General features: G+C 33.1%; 2 protein-coding genes across 2 annotated transcripts in view; one reads left to right on the top strand and one right to left on the bottom strand.

Annotated features, from left to right (window-relative positions):
• Positions 1-20,813, bottom strand: part of LOC114335033 (prominin-1) — an 89,686-nt gene that overhangs the window by 11,977 nt on the left and 56,896 nt on the right. Inside the window, exons 11-12 of the mRNA XM_028285193.2 lie at positions 5,281-5,439; positions 1,888-2,006 (exon numbers count right to left, since the gene is read on the bottom strand). Coding sequence (XP_028140994.2) covers positions 1,888-2,006; positions 5,281-5,439 — 278 coding nt within the window. The remainder of the gene's footprint in view (positions 1-1,887; positions 2,007-5,280; positions 5,440-20,813) is intronic.
• Positions 12,819-18,074, top strand: LOC126886984 (uncharacterized). Its single transcript, XM_050654215.1, has 2 exons — positions 12,819-12,951; positions 16,694-18,074. The coding sequence occupies exon 2, from the start codon at positions 16,694-16,696 to the stop codon at positions 17,291-17,293; it is 600 nt and encodes a 199-aa protein (XP_050510172.1). The 5' UTR covers positions 12,819-12,951; the 3' UTR covers positions 17,294-18,074.

The following is a 20,813-nucleotide window of genomic DNA, read 5'->3' as shown; positions in this document are numbered from 1 at the left end:
ACTTTGACAGGCCGTGTAATTTGAGTTGCCTATATCAACTTAAATCGGGGAAATATAAAAGTCTAAATATAAAGGTAACAATAAAAACATAATCAAGGACTTCTTCACTTTGTATAAAACAGTCACTAATTTAGTATTTAAATAGTTTTAAAATTATTTAACTCCCAAATACTTTAGGAAAGTAGGTATTTGTTTTGATAAATACAAATAACAATTCTGAAAAGTATCTAAACACCAAGTATGGCACTGTGTACTCTATTTATCCCCTAAATACAAAAAAGTGGTTAAATTTTGAAATATGTACTGCCAATCAGCATTAGGCCTTAGCCAATTTAAAATGTAAGTTAAAATATTCAACGAACTGTAAATACTGATTCAATCGGGTCCATTTATATAGGCAACTCAAATTACACGACCTGTCAAATTCTCCACCACCTTGTCTGTCTCTCTCTAGGACCTCTCTCTTGTATGTTGGTGTCAATCTTGCTTCATTATTTGAATGGGACATGGCCATTCCATCCGTATTGACAGTTCATTGTCAAACTCATTGACGTTTACGAGAACCTAAAAATAATTAGTGAAAATCAAGAAAGAGGGAAAGAACAAGGCCTAACAGGAGAAGCATTGGGAAAATAGTATTAAACTTGTTGAAAGAACTGTACTTGGATCCGAAGAAATGTGTAGGAATCGGTACTACGGCAGTAATGGTAAGTTTTAAGGCACTTCTCACACATGGTAAAAGTATGTGAAAAGTGCCTTAAAACTTAAAACTCATCATTGTAACCTTAATTTTTAAAAATTATCCCCGGTACCTCTGCTCCCCGCCCCAAAAAAAGTTCATGGTCCCTCCCGAAAATCGGTCCTGGATCCGCCCTTGAGCCTGACGGGCGAGAAATTGTCCTCGCTAAAAAATTTAGTACCCTGACTCAATTAGAGTTGTAATACACATGTATGGTTAAAAATTTGTCGACAATACGTGAAAATTGTATTTTGTTTTGTTGTTTTGAGTAAGTTTTGTAATCATTATTGTATGTAACTCCTTTAGTGTTTTATACAGGAGTAGGAGTAAATAGAGAATTTTACTTAACTGTTCAGTTTGTCGTAGACTATAGGGCTTTTCATTCACAGTCATTTGTTTCGAGCTTCTGTCATGTGTCACATAATATTAATATATCTACGTCATACGTTATTGATATAACCAATGATACAAACCTAAGACGTATGACGTAGATATACTAATATTATGTGACACATGACAGAAGCTCGAAACAAATGACAATCGATGAAAAGCCCTATTGGAGTCTATTGTATTTGTGATTTTTTTACCGCCAAATTCAGCGAAGAACTAACAGATTTGTGGTGTTTGGGCTAAGTTTGAGCCATGGCCGTTCGAGACCAGCAGAAGTTCGAGGAATAATATCCTTGAGTTGAAACCAGCCACCGTGGAGTGCAATGGGACTATGGACTATGGTTGCTATAAAGCAGCTATAAAGAACTTTTGAATAAACATTTTCATAGAAATTTACATTCATAGACATTTTGATTCCATATTCAATAGACTTTTAGATAGGTTCTTTTTTAATTTAATTATTGTTTGTATTTTGTAACCTTTTTGATCTAGGATAATTAAACCTTTACTTTCTCAACTCGATTTATTAATTTAATCTTAGTTAAACGATTAGATAGAACCTTTTACTGCCTCTTTATGGGGTGTGATTTTTGAACCAAAGCGTTGGTAATTAATATACAGTCCACAGAGGTCATTGGGGCCTTATTTGTTAATAACAAATTGGGAATTTAACCTCCAGTTTGTCCACCATATAAACATAATATTCAATAAATATATGTATCTAACATTCTAAATATTTATTTGGATATAACATTTACCTAATTAAATGTTGACCATCATCTTTGTAGCTCTTATATATAGATGCAAGCCAAATCGATAAGATTAGTATTGGTACAAACGTTACCAAACAAACAAAAAGAGACGTCCAAAAACCGTTCTGAAAATAAATTAAATTGATTTAGTAAAGTAGTCAATCAAAGCACAAAATATGTATTTATCTATGTGATGAGAAGAAAGATGATAAAATAATGTAACGTAATGACAGATACATAGCAGCAGATAACTAAACAAAAAATATGTGGAAAGAATATATAGAAGGTCACTTTCAAGATGAAAGACTCGGTCCAAAAATATCAAAAGAACCAGACAGCAGAACAATGATAAAGATAAAGGTATTATATTTGCTCAAAAATAGAAAAACGGAAAGGTGCCTGGCCAAGACGAGATGTTGAAAGTTGTCCAACGAGGACAATATAACGAAGAAACAGAACGACCGAATGATTACCTGACTTCTAATTTCATTGCAATCTATAAGAAAAACTCAAATCTAAAGAATGGAAAGATCGTAGAACAATAATCATAGAATAATAGAAAACCAGAATTAGGTACCAGATTATAACCACTTAAAAATCGATAATAATTATATCTGGGATCATTGCTCACAAACACAGGGTCCCTACAGGAAGAAATAAAACGTAGATGTTATCTAGCAAAAGTTGCCACAACAAAAATAACCACAATATGGAAGAACTGTCAAATTTCAAGGGCGTTAAAGGTGAAGTTGATCAACTGCTTAGTATTCCACATACTGATATACGGATGTGAATCTTGGACCATGAGATGATCGGAATGAAGAAAGATAGACGCCACTAAAATATTCTGTTGGAGACGAATGCTACGAATTCCTTGGACCGACCCTAGGACAAATAATTCAATTTTAAAAGACCTAAAAGTTAGCCAACGACTCTCCAGTAAAGTCTATCCCCAACAATTAAAATATTTTGGACATGTTATGAGAGCAAGATCCAATTTCCTATCTCCCTAATTCAAGAAAGGTCTCGAATTCATTATTTTTAAGACCAGTCGATAACTCTGAACTGATCCAAAAAATCAATAGTATCAAAAGCAAATCATCTTGTAGTACTGATGGACTATCTATAAAAATGTTCTCTAATCTCACAGAAAATGTGTTGGAAATCCTCGTCTCACTAATTTCCAGAGTGCCTAAAGACAGCCATTATTATTCCTCTTCTTAAAGGTGGTGAAAAATCTGATACCTACCTGCAACTATTCGCGGTGTGCAAGTACTTGGAAGGGAAACGAGAAACGACCGTGCGCGAGTCGCGGAGAAATATTGCAACTATCTTAAATAATTCATACTGTCAATTCAAATTGTCAAATTGACGTATATTTCATACCTTCTCTCATTGAAGCAGAAAAAATATATATTGCTCCACAATATTGATATGATATGCAATTATTAATTAATAACTAATTTTATTTACTACATACAATTGTTTACGTTTGCATAACATAACCTGCATCTTATTTTTTCTTCTTATTATTTTTTTGGACTATGGCCTTGACAAATATCCAGCAACCAGGACTAATATAATTGGCCAATATAATTAAAAGTGCGAATAAAAGTACAGAGCGTAGAAATAGAGGTCGCTTTGCCGAACTTGCACGGTCCCAATAGACCTATTGCCTTACTACCGGTACTCTCCAAAATTATTGAGAGACTCATAAAAGACCGACTTATGTCCTTTCTAGTTGAAAACAACATTTTATCACAAAATCAGTTCGGCTTTTTAAATAATAAATGCACCACTAATGCCATGTTTACTGTACTACATGAGGTTTACCAAGCACTAAACAATAATCTTTATACTGCCACTGTTTTCTGCGATTATGCCAAAGCTTTTGATTGTGTTAATAATCACGACATATTGATTACAAAACTAAATTTCTATGGCATTCGAAGTATTTCTTTGAATTGGTTCCAATCCTACTTGAATAGTAGGAAACAACTAGTTAGAGCATATGATACTGACTCTAGTCTCAAAAACATTGTATGTGGAGTACCACAAGGTTCAGTACTGGGTCCTCTACTTTTCCTTATCTTTATTAATGACATCACTAGTTTAAAAATCGATGGAACAATCTTTCTTTTTGCTGATGATACCAGTATCTCTTGGAGCAACTCAAATATTGCCACTTTTCATGCTACTATAACTTCTGATCTACTTACAATAAAAACCTGGTCTGACTCTAATTTACTCTCCTTTAACGTAGATAAAACAGTAGCATTATCTTATAAAGGAGCTCTTCAACCCTTACCTCTTAATAACAGCCAGATCAGTACCGTTGATTCTGTAAAATTTCTTGGTATTTTTTTAGACAGCAACCTTAAATGGTCCCTCCATATTAATTTGTTAAGGAAGAAACTATCTTCAGCGTGCTATGCTATAAGATCTGTTTCGAATGAACTCAATTTAGCATCTTCCAAAATAACATATTTTTCTTTGTTCGAGTCACATCTTCGTTATGGTCTTCCTTTTTGGAGTTCTAGTACAGCTGCTCAATTTGATGTTATTTTTAAATTGCAAAAAAGAGCAATAAGATATCTGTTTGGCTTTAGAAGATCTACACATTGCAGAAGTTACTTCAGAGATCACGGAATTTTAACACTTCCATCTTTATATATTCTAGAAACGGTTTGTTTAATTCGTAAACACCGTCATGTCTTTCCAGCAAGGCCCAATCATCTTTACTCCACCAGAAATTCGATCTTTGACATTTATTTACCGATCCCATCCACTGAGTAAAGAAATCTATTCTATATTATATTCCGCAAAGAAACTGTACAACCATCTCCCGTTACAACTTAAATCCGTAACCTCTTTCCCAAAGTTCCGTAAAATGACAAAAGCCTATCTATCTAAAAGACCATACTATTCAATAGAAGAATTTCTTAATGAATAACTAAGAAAATTGGGTTTCATACGCAGTAGCATAAACTTGTCAGTTCCTTATGTATTTTATTATATTTGTTGTAAGTATGTTCAATTTGCAATTTATATAAATTTTGCAATAAATGGTTTTTGTCTTGGCTTTTATATCTTATATTATACTGTACATATATTGACGATTTATCTTATTTTAGTACAGAGATCTTTGAAGACTGGCCATACACGACATCACGTCGACTACTACACTCCCTCGAGGGTCAGGATTGAGGGGAAATAAACAGAATACAAACAGTCATGATAATCGCTAACCTTTGAAGGAAGACTGCACTTTAATAAGAAGAGGAAATAAATAATGAATGTGTGTGATGGTGAATTAAAAGAGGTGTAAGTCTCTTCTCAGCTGTTTTGTTATTTAATCTAAAAACAATTGCTAGGAAAAATGTCTGTTATTATACTCACCCAAGGTAGAGCTATTTTGTCACAGAAAGCTGTAAGACCACCATGTATTGCTACGTTTAAAGGTGTGCATTTCCCCAGTTCGTTCTGTACTTCACTTGAAATTCTACCTGTGTATCCGTTTATAAGATTCTCTATTAATTTACCGAATGTGCGTGCACCCTAAAAATTACGTATGTTCTATTATTCGACTATACCCAGTTTTTAAACTAAAAGGAGAAATTCAAATTTACCGCCCCATAATACTTGTTTGTAATTGGTCCAATCTCAGGCAAGTTTACTCCACTGTTATGAAATTTTCACACTAATGACAATAGAAATGTATTCAAGTGACGAGGAGTTGCAGTTTACTCCACCAGAAATTGCAAATCAAGTAAAAAAAATTGCTTTTAAAATAGCAGAATTTTTATCGTTACCAAATCCTAAATTATACAGGGTGATTCGTTAAGAATGTCCAATCTCTGAGTTGTAGATTCTAGACCTTAAAATATTAAGATTTAACCCAAATCTGTTAAATAAAATGTGCATCGTTACTGAGTTACAGGGTGTTTTATTTAGAAATTTAATAATTATTTTTACCCAGTACTTTAAAACTATTTGACATATTCTTGTGATACTTTGCAGAAAGTGTAGTTACCGTACACCCTACTAAACTATGATCAACAGACGTTTCTGGCTACTATCAGAGGTGTACGACAGGGGACAGTGAATGGTTTACCCTTCTCCCTTCCCATATTCTACGTCACTGGCGGAATTGCTATTTTAGCACAACATTTCTATTCTCCAATACTTTCCAGGTACATAATATACTATTTATTCATAACGATAAAGTTATTAGTTTTAGAGATATTTGAAATTGAAAATGCAACGGCACAGCTATTTTAATTAATGTTTATGCCCCTTCATTTTTAAAACTTAAAACTTTAAATATCTCGAAAACTGGTGATTTTATCGGTAAGAATGAGTATAATATTTGTATAGAATGTATTATAGAATCAAAAAATTGCACTAAAATAGTAATTCCGCCAGTGGTGTAGAATGTGGGAAGTACTGGATACAAATGATTATGTAATAGGGATGTTTGATTTAAGAATTTGAAAATGATATGCATTTAGCACTTTACAAGTATTTGAAATATCCTTATCATATTTGCCAGAAAGTGTACGTACTGTACACCCTACTAATTTATGTTTAATAAACGTTTCTGGGTACTACCAGAGGCGTACAGGGGAAAGTGAATGGTTAACCCTTCCCAAATTCTACGCTACTGACGGAATCTCTTCATTCGTAAGGATATAATCATTAGATTTCGAGATATTTGAAGTTAAAAATTAAAGAGCAATACATTAATCAAAAGAGTTGTGCCGTTTCATTTTTAACTTCAAATATCTCGAAATCTAATGACTTTATCATTACAAATAAAGAGTAAATTATAATATAATTATAATATATAATTATTTACCTAGAAAGTATTGGAGAATCTAAATATTGTGCTAAAATAACAATTCCGCCAGTGGCGTAGAATTTGGGAAGGATAAACCATTAACTGTCCCTTGTCGTACGCCTCTGGTAGTAGCCAGAAACGTTTGTTTATAATAATTTAGTAAGGCGTACGGTAGCTACACTTTCTGCAAAGTCTCGCACGGATATGTCAAATAGTTTTAAAGTATAGGGTAATAATAGATATTAAATTTCTAAAAGTTGTTCTGAAGCTATTTCCTTGTGGCATTTTTATAATTAACTATTTTCTTTGGGAATAAGCCACAATTTTACTAAAAAATGTTAACGTTTCGAAGCCCAAATCGGGTTTCGTTGTTAAAATACAAAATACTATTAAAATAAACAAAAATGTTGTTGCTAAGTAAAAAAAATTCTTCTAATAATTTATTTAATCTGACTCATTTATATTGACATTTCAGACGTATATTATACATTTTAAAGTAGAAGACTTTAAAATGATAATTTTAAAGTAGAAGACTTTAAAATGATATCGCCAATATTTATGAGTTGCGTTCCTTGGACGACTTTACTAAAAGATAGTTTGGAATCTATGTAATATATAATATATAATATATAATATATAATACAGTGCGTAAATCGTTCAGCTGGACATAGGGAACATACATTGTATATATTTAGATACATAAATACATACATTGTATTAAATTAAGATAATATGGCAACTTCGCTATCTCAATGACAATATAGTTGTTAACCTTAAAATTGACAATTAATTTTGGGTGACACAAATAAACGTCAAAACATGACATTGCAGTAGAACTATTTTTGACCTAATGGGAAAACTGTATCTGTTTAATTTGGAAATTAATTTTTAAATAAAAGATATTTTAAAAATTAAAGTAAAATTATTAATTCATCAGTCATAATCTTTGTTTTTGATTTATTTATGGACTGCCTTGCATGGAAAATCACTCATTCTATTCGTTCTAACAGCCCTATTGCACCAGAAACTCGTACTCGAACAGAAGTTTCAACTAACACAGATTAGCGCAGTTGCCACAATGATCTCTATGTATATTCCCTATGTCCAGCAGAACGATTTACGTACTGTATATAATATATAATATATAATATATAATATATAATATATAATATATAATATATAATATATAATATATAATATATAATATATAATATATAATATATAATATATATATACAGTAGAGCGTCGATTATCCGAACTAATTGGGGGACATGGGTGTTCGGAAAACCGATTTGTTCGGATAATCGAACTATATTGAAATTGTCATACATATTTATCCACAAGTGAATAAAAACCGTATTTATATAACTGTATATTTGTTTATACCTTGATAATGACAAATAGCAATTAAACAAAAAAGTGCAGTCTTTGCAACAACATATTTTTGGATACACAATTGAAGAAAATTAAAGATATTTTAAGCGTTAATTACTAACGCTTGCTCAGTACTCGAATGTGGTGCGCGGGAGTCGGGAGTTCGGATAACCGGTCGTTCGGTTGATCGACGTTCGGATAATCGACGTTCTACTGTAATACTATGGAATCTCTAACGCGAGAATGTTACTGTCATCGTTGCATTTGGTTGTCTTTTTAAAGACAGATCACATGCTATGATTTTTTTTACGACGGATATTCTTGAGTTGGGGTTGATTTCATGTAATCGAATGAACTATCTTTCAGTAAAGTCGTCCCAGGAACGCAACTCATAAATATTGGCGATATCATTTTAAAGTCTTCTACTTTAAAATGTATAATATACGTCTGAATTGCCAATATAAATGAGTCAGATTAAATAAATTATTAGAAGAATTTTTTTTTACTTAGCAACAACATTTTTGTTTATTTTAATAGTATTTTGTATTTTGACAACGAAACCCGATTTGGGCTTCGAAACGTTAATAAATTCATTTTTTAGTAAAATTGTGGCTTATTTCCATAGAAAATAGTTATTAAATTTCTACATAAAACACTCTGTAACTCAATAATAACGCACATTTTATTTAAGTGATTTGGTTAAATCTTAATATTTTGAAATCTAGGATCTAGACCTCAATAAGTCACTCGTGTCAATAATACCAATTTTCATGTTTCATGCTTAAATAGTTATTTTTCTACAACCACTATTCAAAGTGCACTTTTCTGCACGGTTTTATGTTAGCAAACTTGATATTTTCTCACAGTATAAGATATTTGACATTAGTGTGCAGAAAAGTGACGTTTCTGTGCCGCAAAGTGACGTTTCTGTGCCGCAAAGTTCTTTTCTGCACAGTTGACTACCTCATTCTGAGTAACGTTATATTCTGTTTACATCCGTGGACTACCGCATTCTGAGTAACGTTATATTCTGTTTACATCCGTGGTTAAACTTTAGACAAATATATAACCTATAAGACAATTATTATATTTAACTATAGCATAGAAACTAAATTATGGATGTTACAACTGTTTTATTTTACAATTTTATTCTTATTAAACATTTTATAATTATCAAATAACCAATAAGGATTTAGCAACCTGTGCAAGAGACGTCGAATGAAGTAGGTTTTGTGTAAATCCGTGACTGCATAAATATAATGTCAATAATGTGTAATAATTGTTTAAATTTAAACAAATTAAGGCAGTGCATTAATTTTTTAACTGATTTCTGTGCAATTTATTTAGGTATAAGGAATTTAAATTTATTAGTAGGTATTAATTAAATACAGTTTAAAATTTATCACATAGGTACCTATTATAATTAATCGTCGTTTGGAAATTGTGATTTTTATTTTTAGGAAAAACTGTGCTTGTAGAAAAAGTATAGTGTGAAACACGTGCAGAAAGGTAATTTCTCACTCGTTTGAATTGCGGCACTCGCTTGCGCTCGTACCGCAATTTTTCAAACTCGTGAGAAATTAGTACCTTTCTGCACTTGTTGCACAATATACTATTTCCTAACAAGTGCAGAAAGTCATTCTTTTCCGCACGCGACTGCAGTTTGCCGAACGACGCGAAGCGGGAGTTCGGCAAGCAGTCGAGTGCGGAAAAGAATGACTTTCTGCAAGAGTTAGGAACAATATTTTTTCTAAGAGTCTTTAAAAAATTACCAAATCTTAATCAATTAATTTAATTAATATGAAAATACATACACAAATTAATTCTTTGACAAGGTTGTCAAAACCAAACTTTCAATATAATTAGTTAGCATGACGACGATCTTGGTTTCCATGAGTAGATGATCTAAACGGGTGTCACTACAGATATAGGGAATTCTGTGTGTTAGAGAGAGAGGTATGTGATGTCACAGCTGATATAGGAAAGTATGTGTGTTAGAGAGAGAAACATGGTATCTCTGCTGCTATTGGTCCGATTTAAACGTACGACGGCTCGTTGGAATGGGCGGGAGATAACGAATACAAAAAAACATGGCGGCATAGTGTCAAAAGGGCGCTTTCCGATGTGACGACGTCCGATGGGGCGCGTGACGGCGTTCTAGCGCTGATCGATCGGTGCGCGATACCAGATGTGCGATCGGTACCTTAATTTTTCGCGGAACGCGAAGCAGATGCGCGGTCGGTACCTTTTTCGCGGATCTCGTAGATACGAAGCGCGCGGTAATTTTGGAATTTAAATAAAACAACAACATAATGCAATTTTTTAAAAGAACTTAAAAGGAACACAGGCGGCGCAGCGGTGCGCGATACCAGATGTGCGATCGGTACCTTAATTTTTCGCTTTGCGCGAACCAGAGGCGCGGTCGGTACCTTAAGTTTTTCGCGGATCTCGTAGATATGAAGCGCGCGGCTGGTAATTTTGGAATTTAAATAAAACAACAACATAATGCAATTTTTTATTAAAAGAACTTAAAAGGAACACAGCACGTCAACGCGTCACGTAAAACGTCACATCAAAACGTCACGTAGTCTTGTGAAATGTCGCGTAGGCCTTATTGTCACGTAAAATCATCACGTCAAAACACGTCAACGCGTCACGTAAAACGTCACATCAAAACGTCACGTGGGCTTGTGAAATGTCGCGTAGGCCTTATTGTCACGTGAAAGCGTCAGGTAAAACGTTACATCAAACCGTCACGTGGGCTCGTGAAATGTCGCGTAGGCCTTATTGTCATGGGGAGCTCAGTCGCAAGAACTTATTGTCACAGCGCGACGTGAGGTAGTAACATCATGTCTTTGAATGAGTATAGACGTAAATTAGCAGAATTTAGAGAAAAACTGACACAGTTAAGAAGTCAGGTTTTATTTTATGAGGATAAAAATAAGGTTATAAAACAAATAGAGAACCTAACACTGGGAAGCAGCATAGACTGGACACCTAAGGAATTTAGCCAGCAGCTGCGACAAGAATATTCAAGTGCTGCGGATTACTTATTTAGGGAAACTCCAACAAGGCGAATTCATCCAATTACTATTAATGATGTTATCGACGCCGGCGCCAACAACGATGAACAAAGAAAGCATGAAAAGTGAAATAGATAATGTTTTTGCAATGACTTGTGTAATATTAGCTTCAGTGTTTATTTTAATTATAAAGATTATATTTAAAATTGTTAAGAGAAAATTTGAATCATCATGTAATATAAGACTTGAACAATAAATAAGGCGTTTAAATAAAAAACCCATAACTCTAAAAAATATTTAGTTGAAAATAATGAAAATAAATGTTAGCAGATAATTTACATATCGCATAGGAAATAGCGGTTGAGGGTCTAATCGCATTACTATGCAATTTTCGTTATCATACCCACATTTTGTTATTGAGTTATATTTCTTATCATGTGCATAGAAAATGTTGGAATTTTTAAAACCAATGACAATGATAAAACTGAATATAATTTTGCACACGCACACTTTCTACAACACGTCATAGGGTGGGGCACGCAACCGTATAAATTTCAAAATCCACCTCAGGACGGTCTATTCCATAGTCTATTCCTTACTGTTAGTGTACTGTTGTGGTTCAACTAGTTTTGCAAGGTAAGTGTTCTCTTAATTATTTTTTGTTAAATATTTTTTATTTTTCTTGTTTGATTTTGAATAAAACTTAATGTTTTCTGCTCTGCTATTTATAAAATCTCTTCATTCCAGCTGAGATTTATTATTTCGACATTAAATAATTATCTAATTGTCGACATTTTGAATGACATTTATTTTTTATTTTCTCGTAATTATTCGTTGTTAAAATCTTTTCGGTTTTTCAAGTTTTTTGGTTAGCTATTTATTTATTATTTTAGCACCTGATTGTCTACAAGACCTCATGTCAGCATGACAATTATTTTTTATTTTCTCGTAATTATTATTTGTTAAATCTGTTCGGTTTTTTCAAGTTTTTGGTCAGCTATTTATAAAATTCCTTCATTTCAGATGAGATTTATTATTTTAGCACCTGATTGTCTACAAAAAAGACATGCTAGCATAACAATTATTTTTTTATTTTCTCGTAATTATTCGTTGTTAAATCTGTTCGGTTTTTTGGTTAGCTATTTATAAAATTCCTTTTCTCCAGATGAGATTTATTATTTTAGCACCTGATTGTCTACAAGACCTCATGCCAGCATGACAATTATTCTTTTTTATTTTCTCGTAATTATTCTTTGTTAAATCTGTTCTGTTTTTCTTTGATTTTTTTAATTAATGTTTTCTACTCTGCTATTTATCCCTTTATTCCAGATGAGAGTTATTATTTCGACATCTGATTGTCTACAAACAAAAAAGACTTACTGTTAGCATGCTGAATGTCAATTATTCGTCATTCTTCGTAATTATTCTTTGTTAAATCTTTTCGGGTTTTGATTTTGAATACAACTCAATGTTTTTTGCTTGGTTATTTATATCACTCCTTCATTTCAGATGGATTTATCAAAAATTAATGCCTCATCTGTCGTAGCGAGGAAACCCGTGAAGAAACTCAAAGAATTACCGATCGACATTCCAGTACCCATTACGGGAGCCAAAATTGTGAAGACAAAGTTTGGGCAAGCTGTTCTGTTAGATTTGGGGGAAGAGGTGGTGTTTCTACCGCCTAGAGTCACAGATACCTACAGCCCCGTCATTGAGGAGTTTTCGAGCGGGAAGTATTCGATAGTTTATCACGGCCTGGTGGACTGCGGCCAACAGTACCAGCCCATGACATCATTTAAAATTATCTAAGCGAAAATACTGAGAGAAAGAGAGGTAAGCAATATGGATATTGTTAAACAATGTAAAAATTTACTGTTATTCATCAAAAGAATCAGAAAGATAGTTTTTGATAAATTCACAGCTAAAGACAAAGAAATTTGGGTGAAACGCTTAACGAAACAAATCAAAACTTGTAATAAAGTAATAAAAAAACGCACTTTGCCTATAGGTACAATTAGAAAACTGCAAACGCATGTAGGACATTTTAAACATTTTAAACAGATTATTTTCAATAGACATGTCGGTATGGGGCTAGACAACAAACTAAAACATAGAGTTAAATGGGAAAATGTAGTTTCCGCGTTTAAAAGTCGAATTAAAACTGGAGTTATAGTTAATTTATGGCATAAGGACTTAGCACATTTCCTAAATGATTGTTATATTATTTTTAAAAATAAAATCAGAAAAATTTTAAAAACAGATAAAGTTGTTAAAGTTAATGTTTGTTTTTGTGGAGAATTTATTAAAAAATCGGGGGAGGAGGAAATTGTAAATTTTAAATATTTTAATACAAAAAATGCTGTACTAGACGTATCTACCGATACAGAGCGGTGGTTTTTTGAGAATGTTAAAGATAAAATAAATCTTAAATTATCCGAGTTTCAGGAAAGGGACTCCGGTTTTGCATTAAATAGAATTGTATCTTTAGAAGTAAATATTAATCGATATGAAATTGGAAATGGTTCCTCGTATATTAAACTTCCTGAGAGTATTCAAAAAAAGCGTGCTTGTATTAATGTAAAAAATTCTGATCAAGCATGTTTTTATTGGGCAATAGTTAGTGCCCTCTATCCAGCTAAAGCACATAAAGAACTCCCATCCTCATACCCATGGTACAGTACAGTACTAAAAACAGAAGACCTAGAGGCACCAATGCCGTTACATCAAATTTCAAAATTTGAAAAATTAAATAATATATCAGTCAATGTATTTGCTTTAGAATTAATAGAAAATAATGAAAAGTCATTTTTCACAGTATATCCAGCTAGATTAACTAAAACAGTCGTTGCCAAACATGTAAATCTTCTTTTAATTCAGAATCACTATTTTCCTAAATTAAACGATTATGAAGCACCTCCAGTGGATAATGATAATTCAGAAATTAAGTACCACTACTGCCACATTACGGATATGTCTAAATTAGTTGCTGGTCAATTAAATAAAAGAAAGGCCAAATTATTTCTTTGCAATAGATGCTTAAATTATTTTTCAACTGAAGGGAAATTGTCGGAACATGAAAAAATGTGTGCAGATATGAATAATTGTAAAATGTCTTTTCCTAAATATGATGCTGTTAGTTTTAAAAATTATACTTATAAACAAACAACGCCATTTGTCATATATGCAGATTTTGAGTGCATGTTAGAAAAAGTTACAGACCTCCAAACATCCTGTTGTACTAAAAAATATCAAAAACATATTCCGTATAGTGCTGGATACTATGTAAAATGTAGCTATGATGAAAAGTTGTCTTTTTTTAAGAGTTATAGAGGCATTGACTGCATGGAGTGGTTTGCTAATGAATTACCAAATTTAGCTCAAAGTATTCATTCGAAAATTAAGAAAATTATACCAATGCAGGAAAACCCGAGTACCAGTAAAGCCACAAGGTGTCACATATGCGAAAAATGTTTTTCTCCTACAGATATCATTGTTAAAGACCACGACCATTTTACGGGGGAGTTCAGAAATTTCGCCCACCAAGCCTGTAATTTAAATTTCAAAAAATTGTTTGTCGTCCCAGTTATTTTTCACAATATGAGTGGCTACGACAGTCATTTTATAATTTCAGAGTTAAGCAAAAAAGGAGATATTAGTCTACTTCCAGTCAATAAAGAAAAATACATTTCATTTACACTTAACGATGCTGTTACTAATATAAAATTTCGATTTATTGATTCATTAAGATTTTTAGGAGCCTCTTTAGATGAATTGGTCTCAACATTAAATAAAAATGACTTTAAAATTTGCAAGCGAGAATTTAGCAGGTTAAGTGACGATGAATTTAAATTAATAACTAAAAAAGGGGTATTTTGCTATGATTTTATTGATTCTTGGGAAAAATTAAACATTACCGATTTACCTCCAATAGAGGCATTTTATAATAAGCTAAACGATACGAATCTTACAGATGAGAAGTATGCTCATGCTAAAATAGTTTGGGATACCTTTAACATTGAAAATTTAGGTCAATATTCAGATTTGTACTTAAAAACCGATATTGTGCTTTTAGCAGATGTTTTTGAAACTTTCCGCAAAAAATGTTTTATAACTTATGGGTTAGATCCAGCCTGGTACTACACAATGCCCGGTTATTCTTGGGATTGTATGTTGAAATACGTGGGGTGTAACCTCGAGTTATTGCGTGACGTTGACATGATACTATTTATGGAGAAAGCAATTCGTGGAGGAATTTCAGTATGTAGCGGTAGAATGTCGGAGGCCAATAATAAGTACATGTCTAATTATGACCCCGCACAGCCCTCAAAATACTTAATGTATTTTGATGTCAATAATTTATATGGGTGGGCTATGGGAGAACCCTTACCCTACGGAGGGTTCGAATGGATGGATGCCAAAGACATTGATGTTATGTCTGTACCTGATGACTCTCCCGTAGGGTACATGTTACAAGTTGACTTGGACTATCCTCGCCAATTACATGATCTGCACTCAGATTTTCCATTCGCTGCCGAACACCGCAAAGCTTTGGGTTCAAATCATACTAAACTAATGACAACACTTTATAATAAAAAAGAATATATCGTTCATTATAGAAATTTAAAACAAATGCTGGCTAATGGGTTAGTTTTAAAAAAGATTCATAAAATTTTGAAATTTAAGCAGTCTGCGTGGCTGCGACCCTACATAGAATTAAATACTCGACTTAGAGCTGCAGCTACGAACGATTTTGGAAGAAATTTATACAAATTGGCCAATAATAGTGTATTTGGAAAGACTATGGAGAATATAAGGAAACATAGAATAGTAAAACTAGTCAGATCATGGAATGGGCGATATGGTGCTAAAAATTTAATTTCTAGTGCCAGGTTTCATAGCAGAAAGATATTTAATGAAAATTTAGTAGCTATAGAACTGATTAAATCAGATCTAGTTTTTAATAAACCCTTATACATTGGCATGACTGTTTTAGATATATCAAAATTATGTATGTACCAATTTCATTACGACTATATGCTTCCAAAATTGGGCGCAGATAAATGTAATTTAATGTATATGGATACCGATAGCTTTATTTATGAACTGTACTGTCATGATGCATATGAGGAAGTAATAAAACAAGATCTATCAAAATTTGATACATCCGATTACGCTGTAGATAATATCTATAATATTCCTCGCGTAAATAAAAAAGTTTTAGGAGTAATGAAAGATGAAAATAAAGGAGAAATTATGACAAAATTTGTGGGATTACGATCAAAAATGTATACTTTTAAAGTTCAATCTGGTCGAATCACTAAAAAAGCAAAAGGGACTAAATATAATATAGTAAAAAATGTTATAAAATTCGATGATTATGTAAACTGTTTAAATGATTTTAAGGAACAAACTGCTACTCAACACTCCATTCGGTCATATAGCCATAACGTCTATAGTATAGAACAAACAAAAATTGCGCTAAGTCCTTATGACGATAAAAGATATTTAATTCCAAATAGTTTTAGAACCCTACCATTGGGACATTACAGTATTTTAGAATAGATTTTTTTTGTAGATGAATGTTCCATCATTGACCGACCTGTCTATCAAAAAAATCTGTGAAACAACAGTATCAGCATCATATTTCATCGAGCAGTCCCCCTTGCCGTGGACATTAACAAAAATAATATTAAAAAAATTTCCTTTATATAAATGGGAAACGATGATAAGCAGTGCTAAAAATGATCCTATTCCTTCATATAAAGGAATAGAATTTATTGCTTGCTCTAAACACATACCGTCACATTTAAGAAATGTCGTATTAGGAAAGTCAGATTGGGGGAGTATATTTGAAGATGAACACTCCAGTTATTGTGTATGGGCTAATGGATATTATCTTAAGCAGCATCGCCTAAACGTATGTAAATCATGTTTTTTTGCATTCAAAAATGCTCATGAGACCTTAAATAAATTTTTACTGGTGCGTTACGACCATACTCACGAAGTTTATGATGCTGATGATATCGTTGAATGCGTATATCAGCAACCATATTATTGGTGCAATAGTTGCTTTACTCAAGTTTTATTCGATTTAAAAGATTACGAGTCTTGCGTTAATGCATTACATGAAATGCCTAGAAATAACAGGTTTGATGATTCTGAACCAGAAGTCTGAAGTAGGCAGTAATATTGATTCTTTTTTAAGGAACAAACTGCTACTCAACACTCCATTCGGTCATATAGCCATAACGTCTATAGTATAGAACAAACAAAAATTGCGCTAAGTCCTTATGACGATAAAAGATATTTAATTCCAAATAGTTTTAGAACCCTACCATTGGGACATTACAGTATTTTAGAATAGATTTTTATTGCAGAAGAACGTTGAAATGTCTCACAGATGTGTTACACCAGACCTATGGACTCCCGCTAATCTGCAACAAATAGCAGCCAATAAAATTTATTGGGATGTAGTTGATGCTAATACAAAGACATTTACGCTTCCAAGTGGAGAGCAACATCCTCTCCCTCAAGATGTGATTGGTATTGAACGATGGTACAGCAAGCAAGGATGTACCGCGAATTTTAAGATTCCCAAGCAAATACGATTCAGTTTAAACGTAAATTGTATAAGAGAATTAAAACTACAAATTGTGAAGAACTGTGAAAAAGTGATGTCATGCGGGTGTCGAAGATGCGGGGCTCCCTATGGATTCCCCCCAATTTACAAAAAATAGCGAATACAATCCTAAGTAAATTGTCTAAGAGAATTAAAACTACAAATTGCAAATATTTAAAAATTGATTTTTGAGACGAATTATGTTCATAAGCTACTATCTCTCTTTTGTACTAAACGCATAACAATATCCACTTGCTATCTCTCTCTTTCTTGTATATATATTGTAAAATAGTGTGTAATATATATATTATGGTAAAATAAAAACTCTAAATTGGTATTTTTTTTTTTATTTATTCAAATCATTAATTACCCTTATTTTATAAAAATAAATGAACTCCCTAAGAGCATTGTTTGTCATATCATCTGACATTATAGAACAAAAAGCATACAATATTTGCAAGGGGTTTAAACTATCTGCAGCATTTTTACAAAAATCTAAAACATTATAATAATATTCACAAAAGTTCAAATTTTCTAACAACTGCATACGAGGCGATAGCACACTAGTGTTAAGTTCAACAATTTGCTTCACTTCTTCTTCATCCATATAGTACTCCACACCATGCTTCTTAACAATAATGAATTTACAATCATCGTAAACTATCGGGGTAACAGTGCAGTATTCTTCGCATGGAAAAGTTGGGTGCATGAGGTCATCAGTTGATTGGAAAAAATCAATTAGTTGTTGTGTAATGATTGAAATAAAGGAATACCATTCGTATGCGCTGAGTGATATTCTGGTTGGTTTATATTGCTGAGATAAAATCACTGCAGGCGAAAATGATCTTGCAGGGCTTATACCACATTGTACTTCATAGCCCGATAACGTGTATTTTGTTGCAAGCAGGTAGAAAACTTCTGATTTGGCGGCAGCCTCATAATTTTCCAAAGCTCTATCTAATTCTTGATTATAGTCTTCGTTGCTAGGCATATCGATGCTAAATTCACAACCACCTGAGGAATACCCACTATCTTGAGAGCCACCTGAAGAATACCCACTATCTTGAGAGCTCATGTTCACTTGTACTGACATTGATACTGAAGCATGAGTTCTTTTATATTCCCCTACTCCTTGTGGTAAAAACAACCTCTTTGCAAAAAATGTATTGCTACGCGGCGGATTAAAAGATAGATCCTCCTAAACTACGTCATTAACGTTAATCCAGCTGTTATGTTTGCTGTCCATACCGAGCCATTTCACATACATCTTATTGCCTTTTCGTCTAAGTACTTTTTCAACCAAGTAAATGTCAGGGTTTAATGTTTTCTGTAATTCTTCTTCGTAAAACCCCCCGCTAATCGGTATACCTTGCATGTCTTCAAGCAAATACGTTATAGGATTTGTTATCTTAACTTTTACAATTTTAAATAATTCCGTCGTCCAATTGGGCGTGTAGGCCTTTTCAAATAAATGTTTTGTCTTTGAGACACGCACAATGTCACCAATTTTATATTTTCTTGGACCAGCAATTTTTAAATGACTATAACTCTTGTTTAAAATAGCTTTTTCGTTGGATTTGTTGACCTGAGATGGTGTGTATCCCGTTTTACTGTGCCTTGTATTGTTGTATTCCTCGGTAATTACAGGTAGAGCTTCTAACCATTTGTATGATCCATGTAAACTGAAATACTTGTACAACTTTGCTTTTAACGTTCTAATGACTCTTTCACAAATGGCGGCTTTTTTAATCGTGTAGGTGCTGTAATGATTAATTTCGTGTTTTTTCATTAAATTTTGAAATTTTCTGTTATAAAATTCTGTTCCCTGATCGGATTGGAGGTTCTTCGGAAGTCGTCGAGTATGGGCGAGAATATCCGAAAATGCTTGAGTAATTTCCTCGCCAGTCTTGGTCTTTAGAGGGCGTGTCCAAACATATTTTGAAAAACAATCAATTACGACTAGTATTAGTTTAAAATTTTTATTTTGGTGTGCGTAAGGACGCATTTCGGCCAAATCCATTTGCCACAAGTCATCGATTCCTTTGATTATTGTTCGTCGACGAGGATAGATTTTTCGTGCTGGTTTATGCAATTCGTTCACCACCTGTTCCTTTTCTGTAGACATTTTCTTATTAACGACCAGCATCTACATCTACAACATGTGTGCGCAATAGATCAATATTACGTACTATATCCTGTAATGTTTGCTCCACTTGTTTTAACCTCTGTTCCATCTTCATATCGTGCATCGTATGGTTTGCAAGTGTTTCTGCAGCTTCTTTTATGCTTTTATCCGCATCCTTTTTTAGTGTATTCACATCATCTTTGATTATTTTTTTCAATTTTTGCTCGAGAAGTGGAACTGTGGTTTTATGAAGCTCTTCTCTTACTTGATTTAGTTCGATCGCTAAATGTGGAACTGTGGTTTTATGAATTTCTTTTTGTACTTCGTTTAGTCCGACGGCTAAATCCTGTATATCATTAGTTTTTTGTTGCAACAACTTATTTATATTGTTCTCCGTATCCTTTTTTAGTGTATTCATAGCATCTGCGATTATTTTTTGTAGCTTTTGCTCGAGCAGTGGAACTTCTTTTCTTACTTCGTTTAGTCCGATTGTTAAATCTTTTATATTAATGGATTTTTGATCTAATATCGCATCATGGGCTTTAATTATTGGAAAGTATACGCTACGCATCTCATTTATTAGATTATCAACGTATTTTTTCGTTGCAGCATCACTATATTCTGATGGGTCCTTAACATTACAAATTTTCACATTTTCGGCATTAATGTTTCCGGCAGGAGTATGTGGAAATGTAACTCGTACTGCCTTTTGGGTGATACTGTTACGAGAGTGATGACCGAATTTGTCGACACTCATAATGGAAATGATGCCATCATTCTCAGTTACTCTATTATATTGGCTTCTTTTAGTTCATTGATGATAGCCACGATTTCGTTGTCGTGAGATGTGTTGCCGGCGTCTTTCGAAGCCACCAAGAGTTTAAGACGATCAACTAACTCATTGACGTCATCCCAATAAATATACTCTAAGGGTGCAGCGTTGTATGTTAA

Source organism: Diabrotica virgifera, chromosome 1 (genome assembly GCF_917563875.1).
Source record: "Diabrotica virgifera virgifera chromosome 1, PGI_DIABVI_V3a".
Taxonomy (NCBI): domain Eukaryota; kingdom Metazoa; phylum Arthropoda; class Insecta; order Coleoptera; family Chrysomelidae; genus Diabrotica; species Diabrotica virgifera.
Note: the sequence above shows the minus strand (reverse complement) of the source record. Positions and strands in the feature narration are given on the sequence as shown.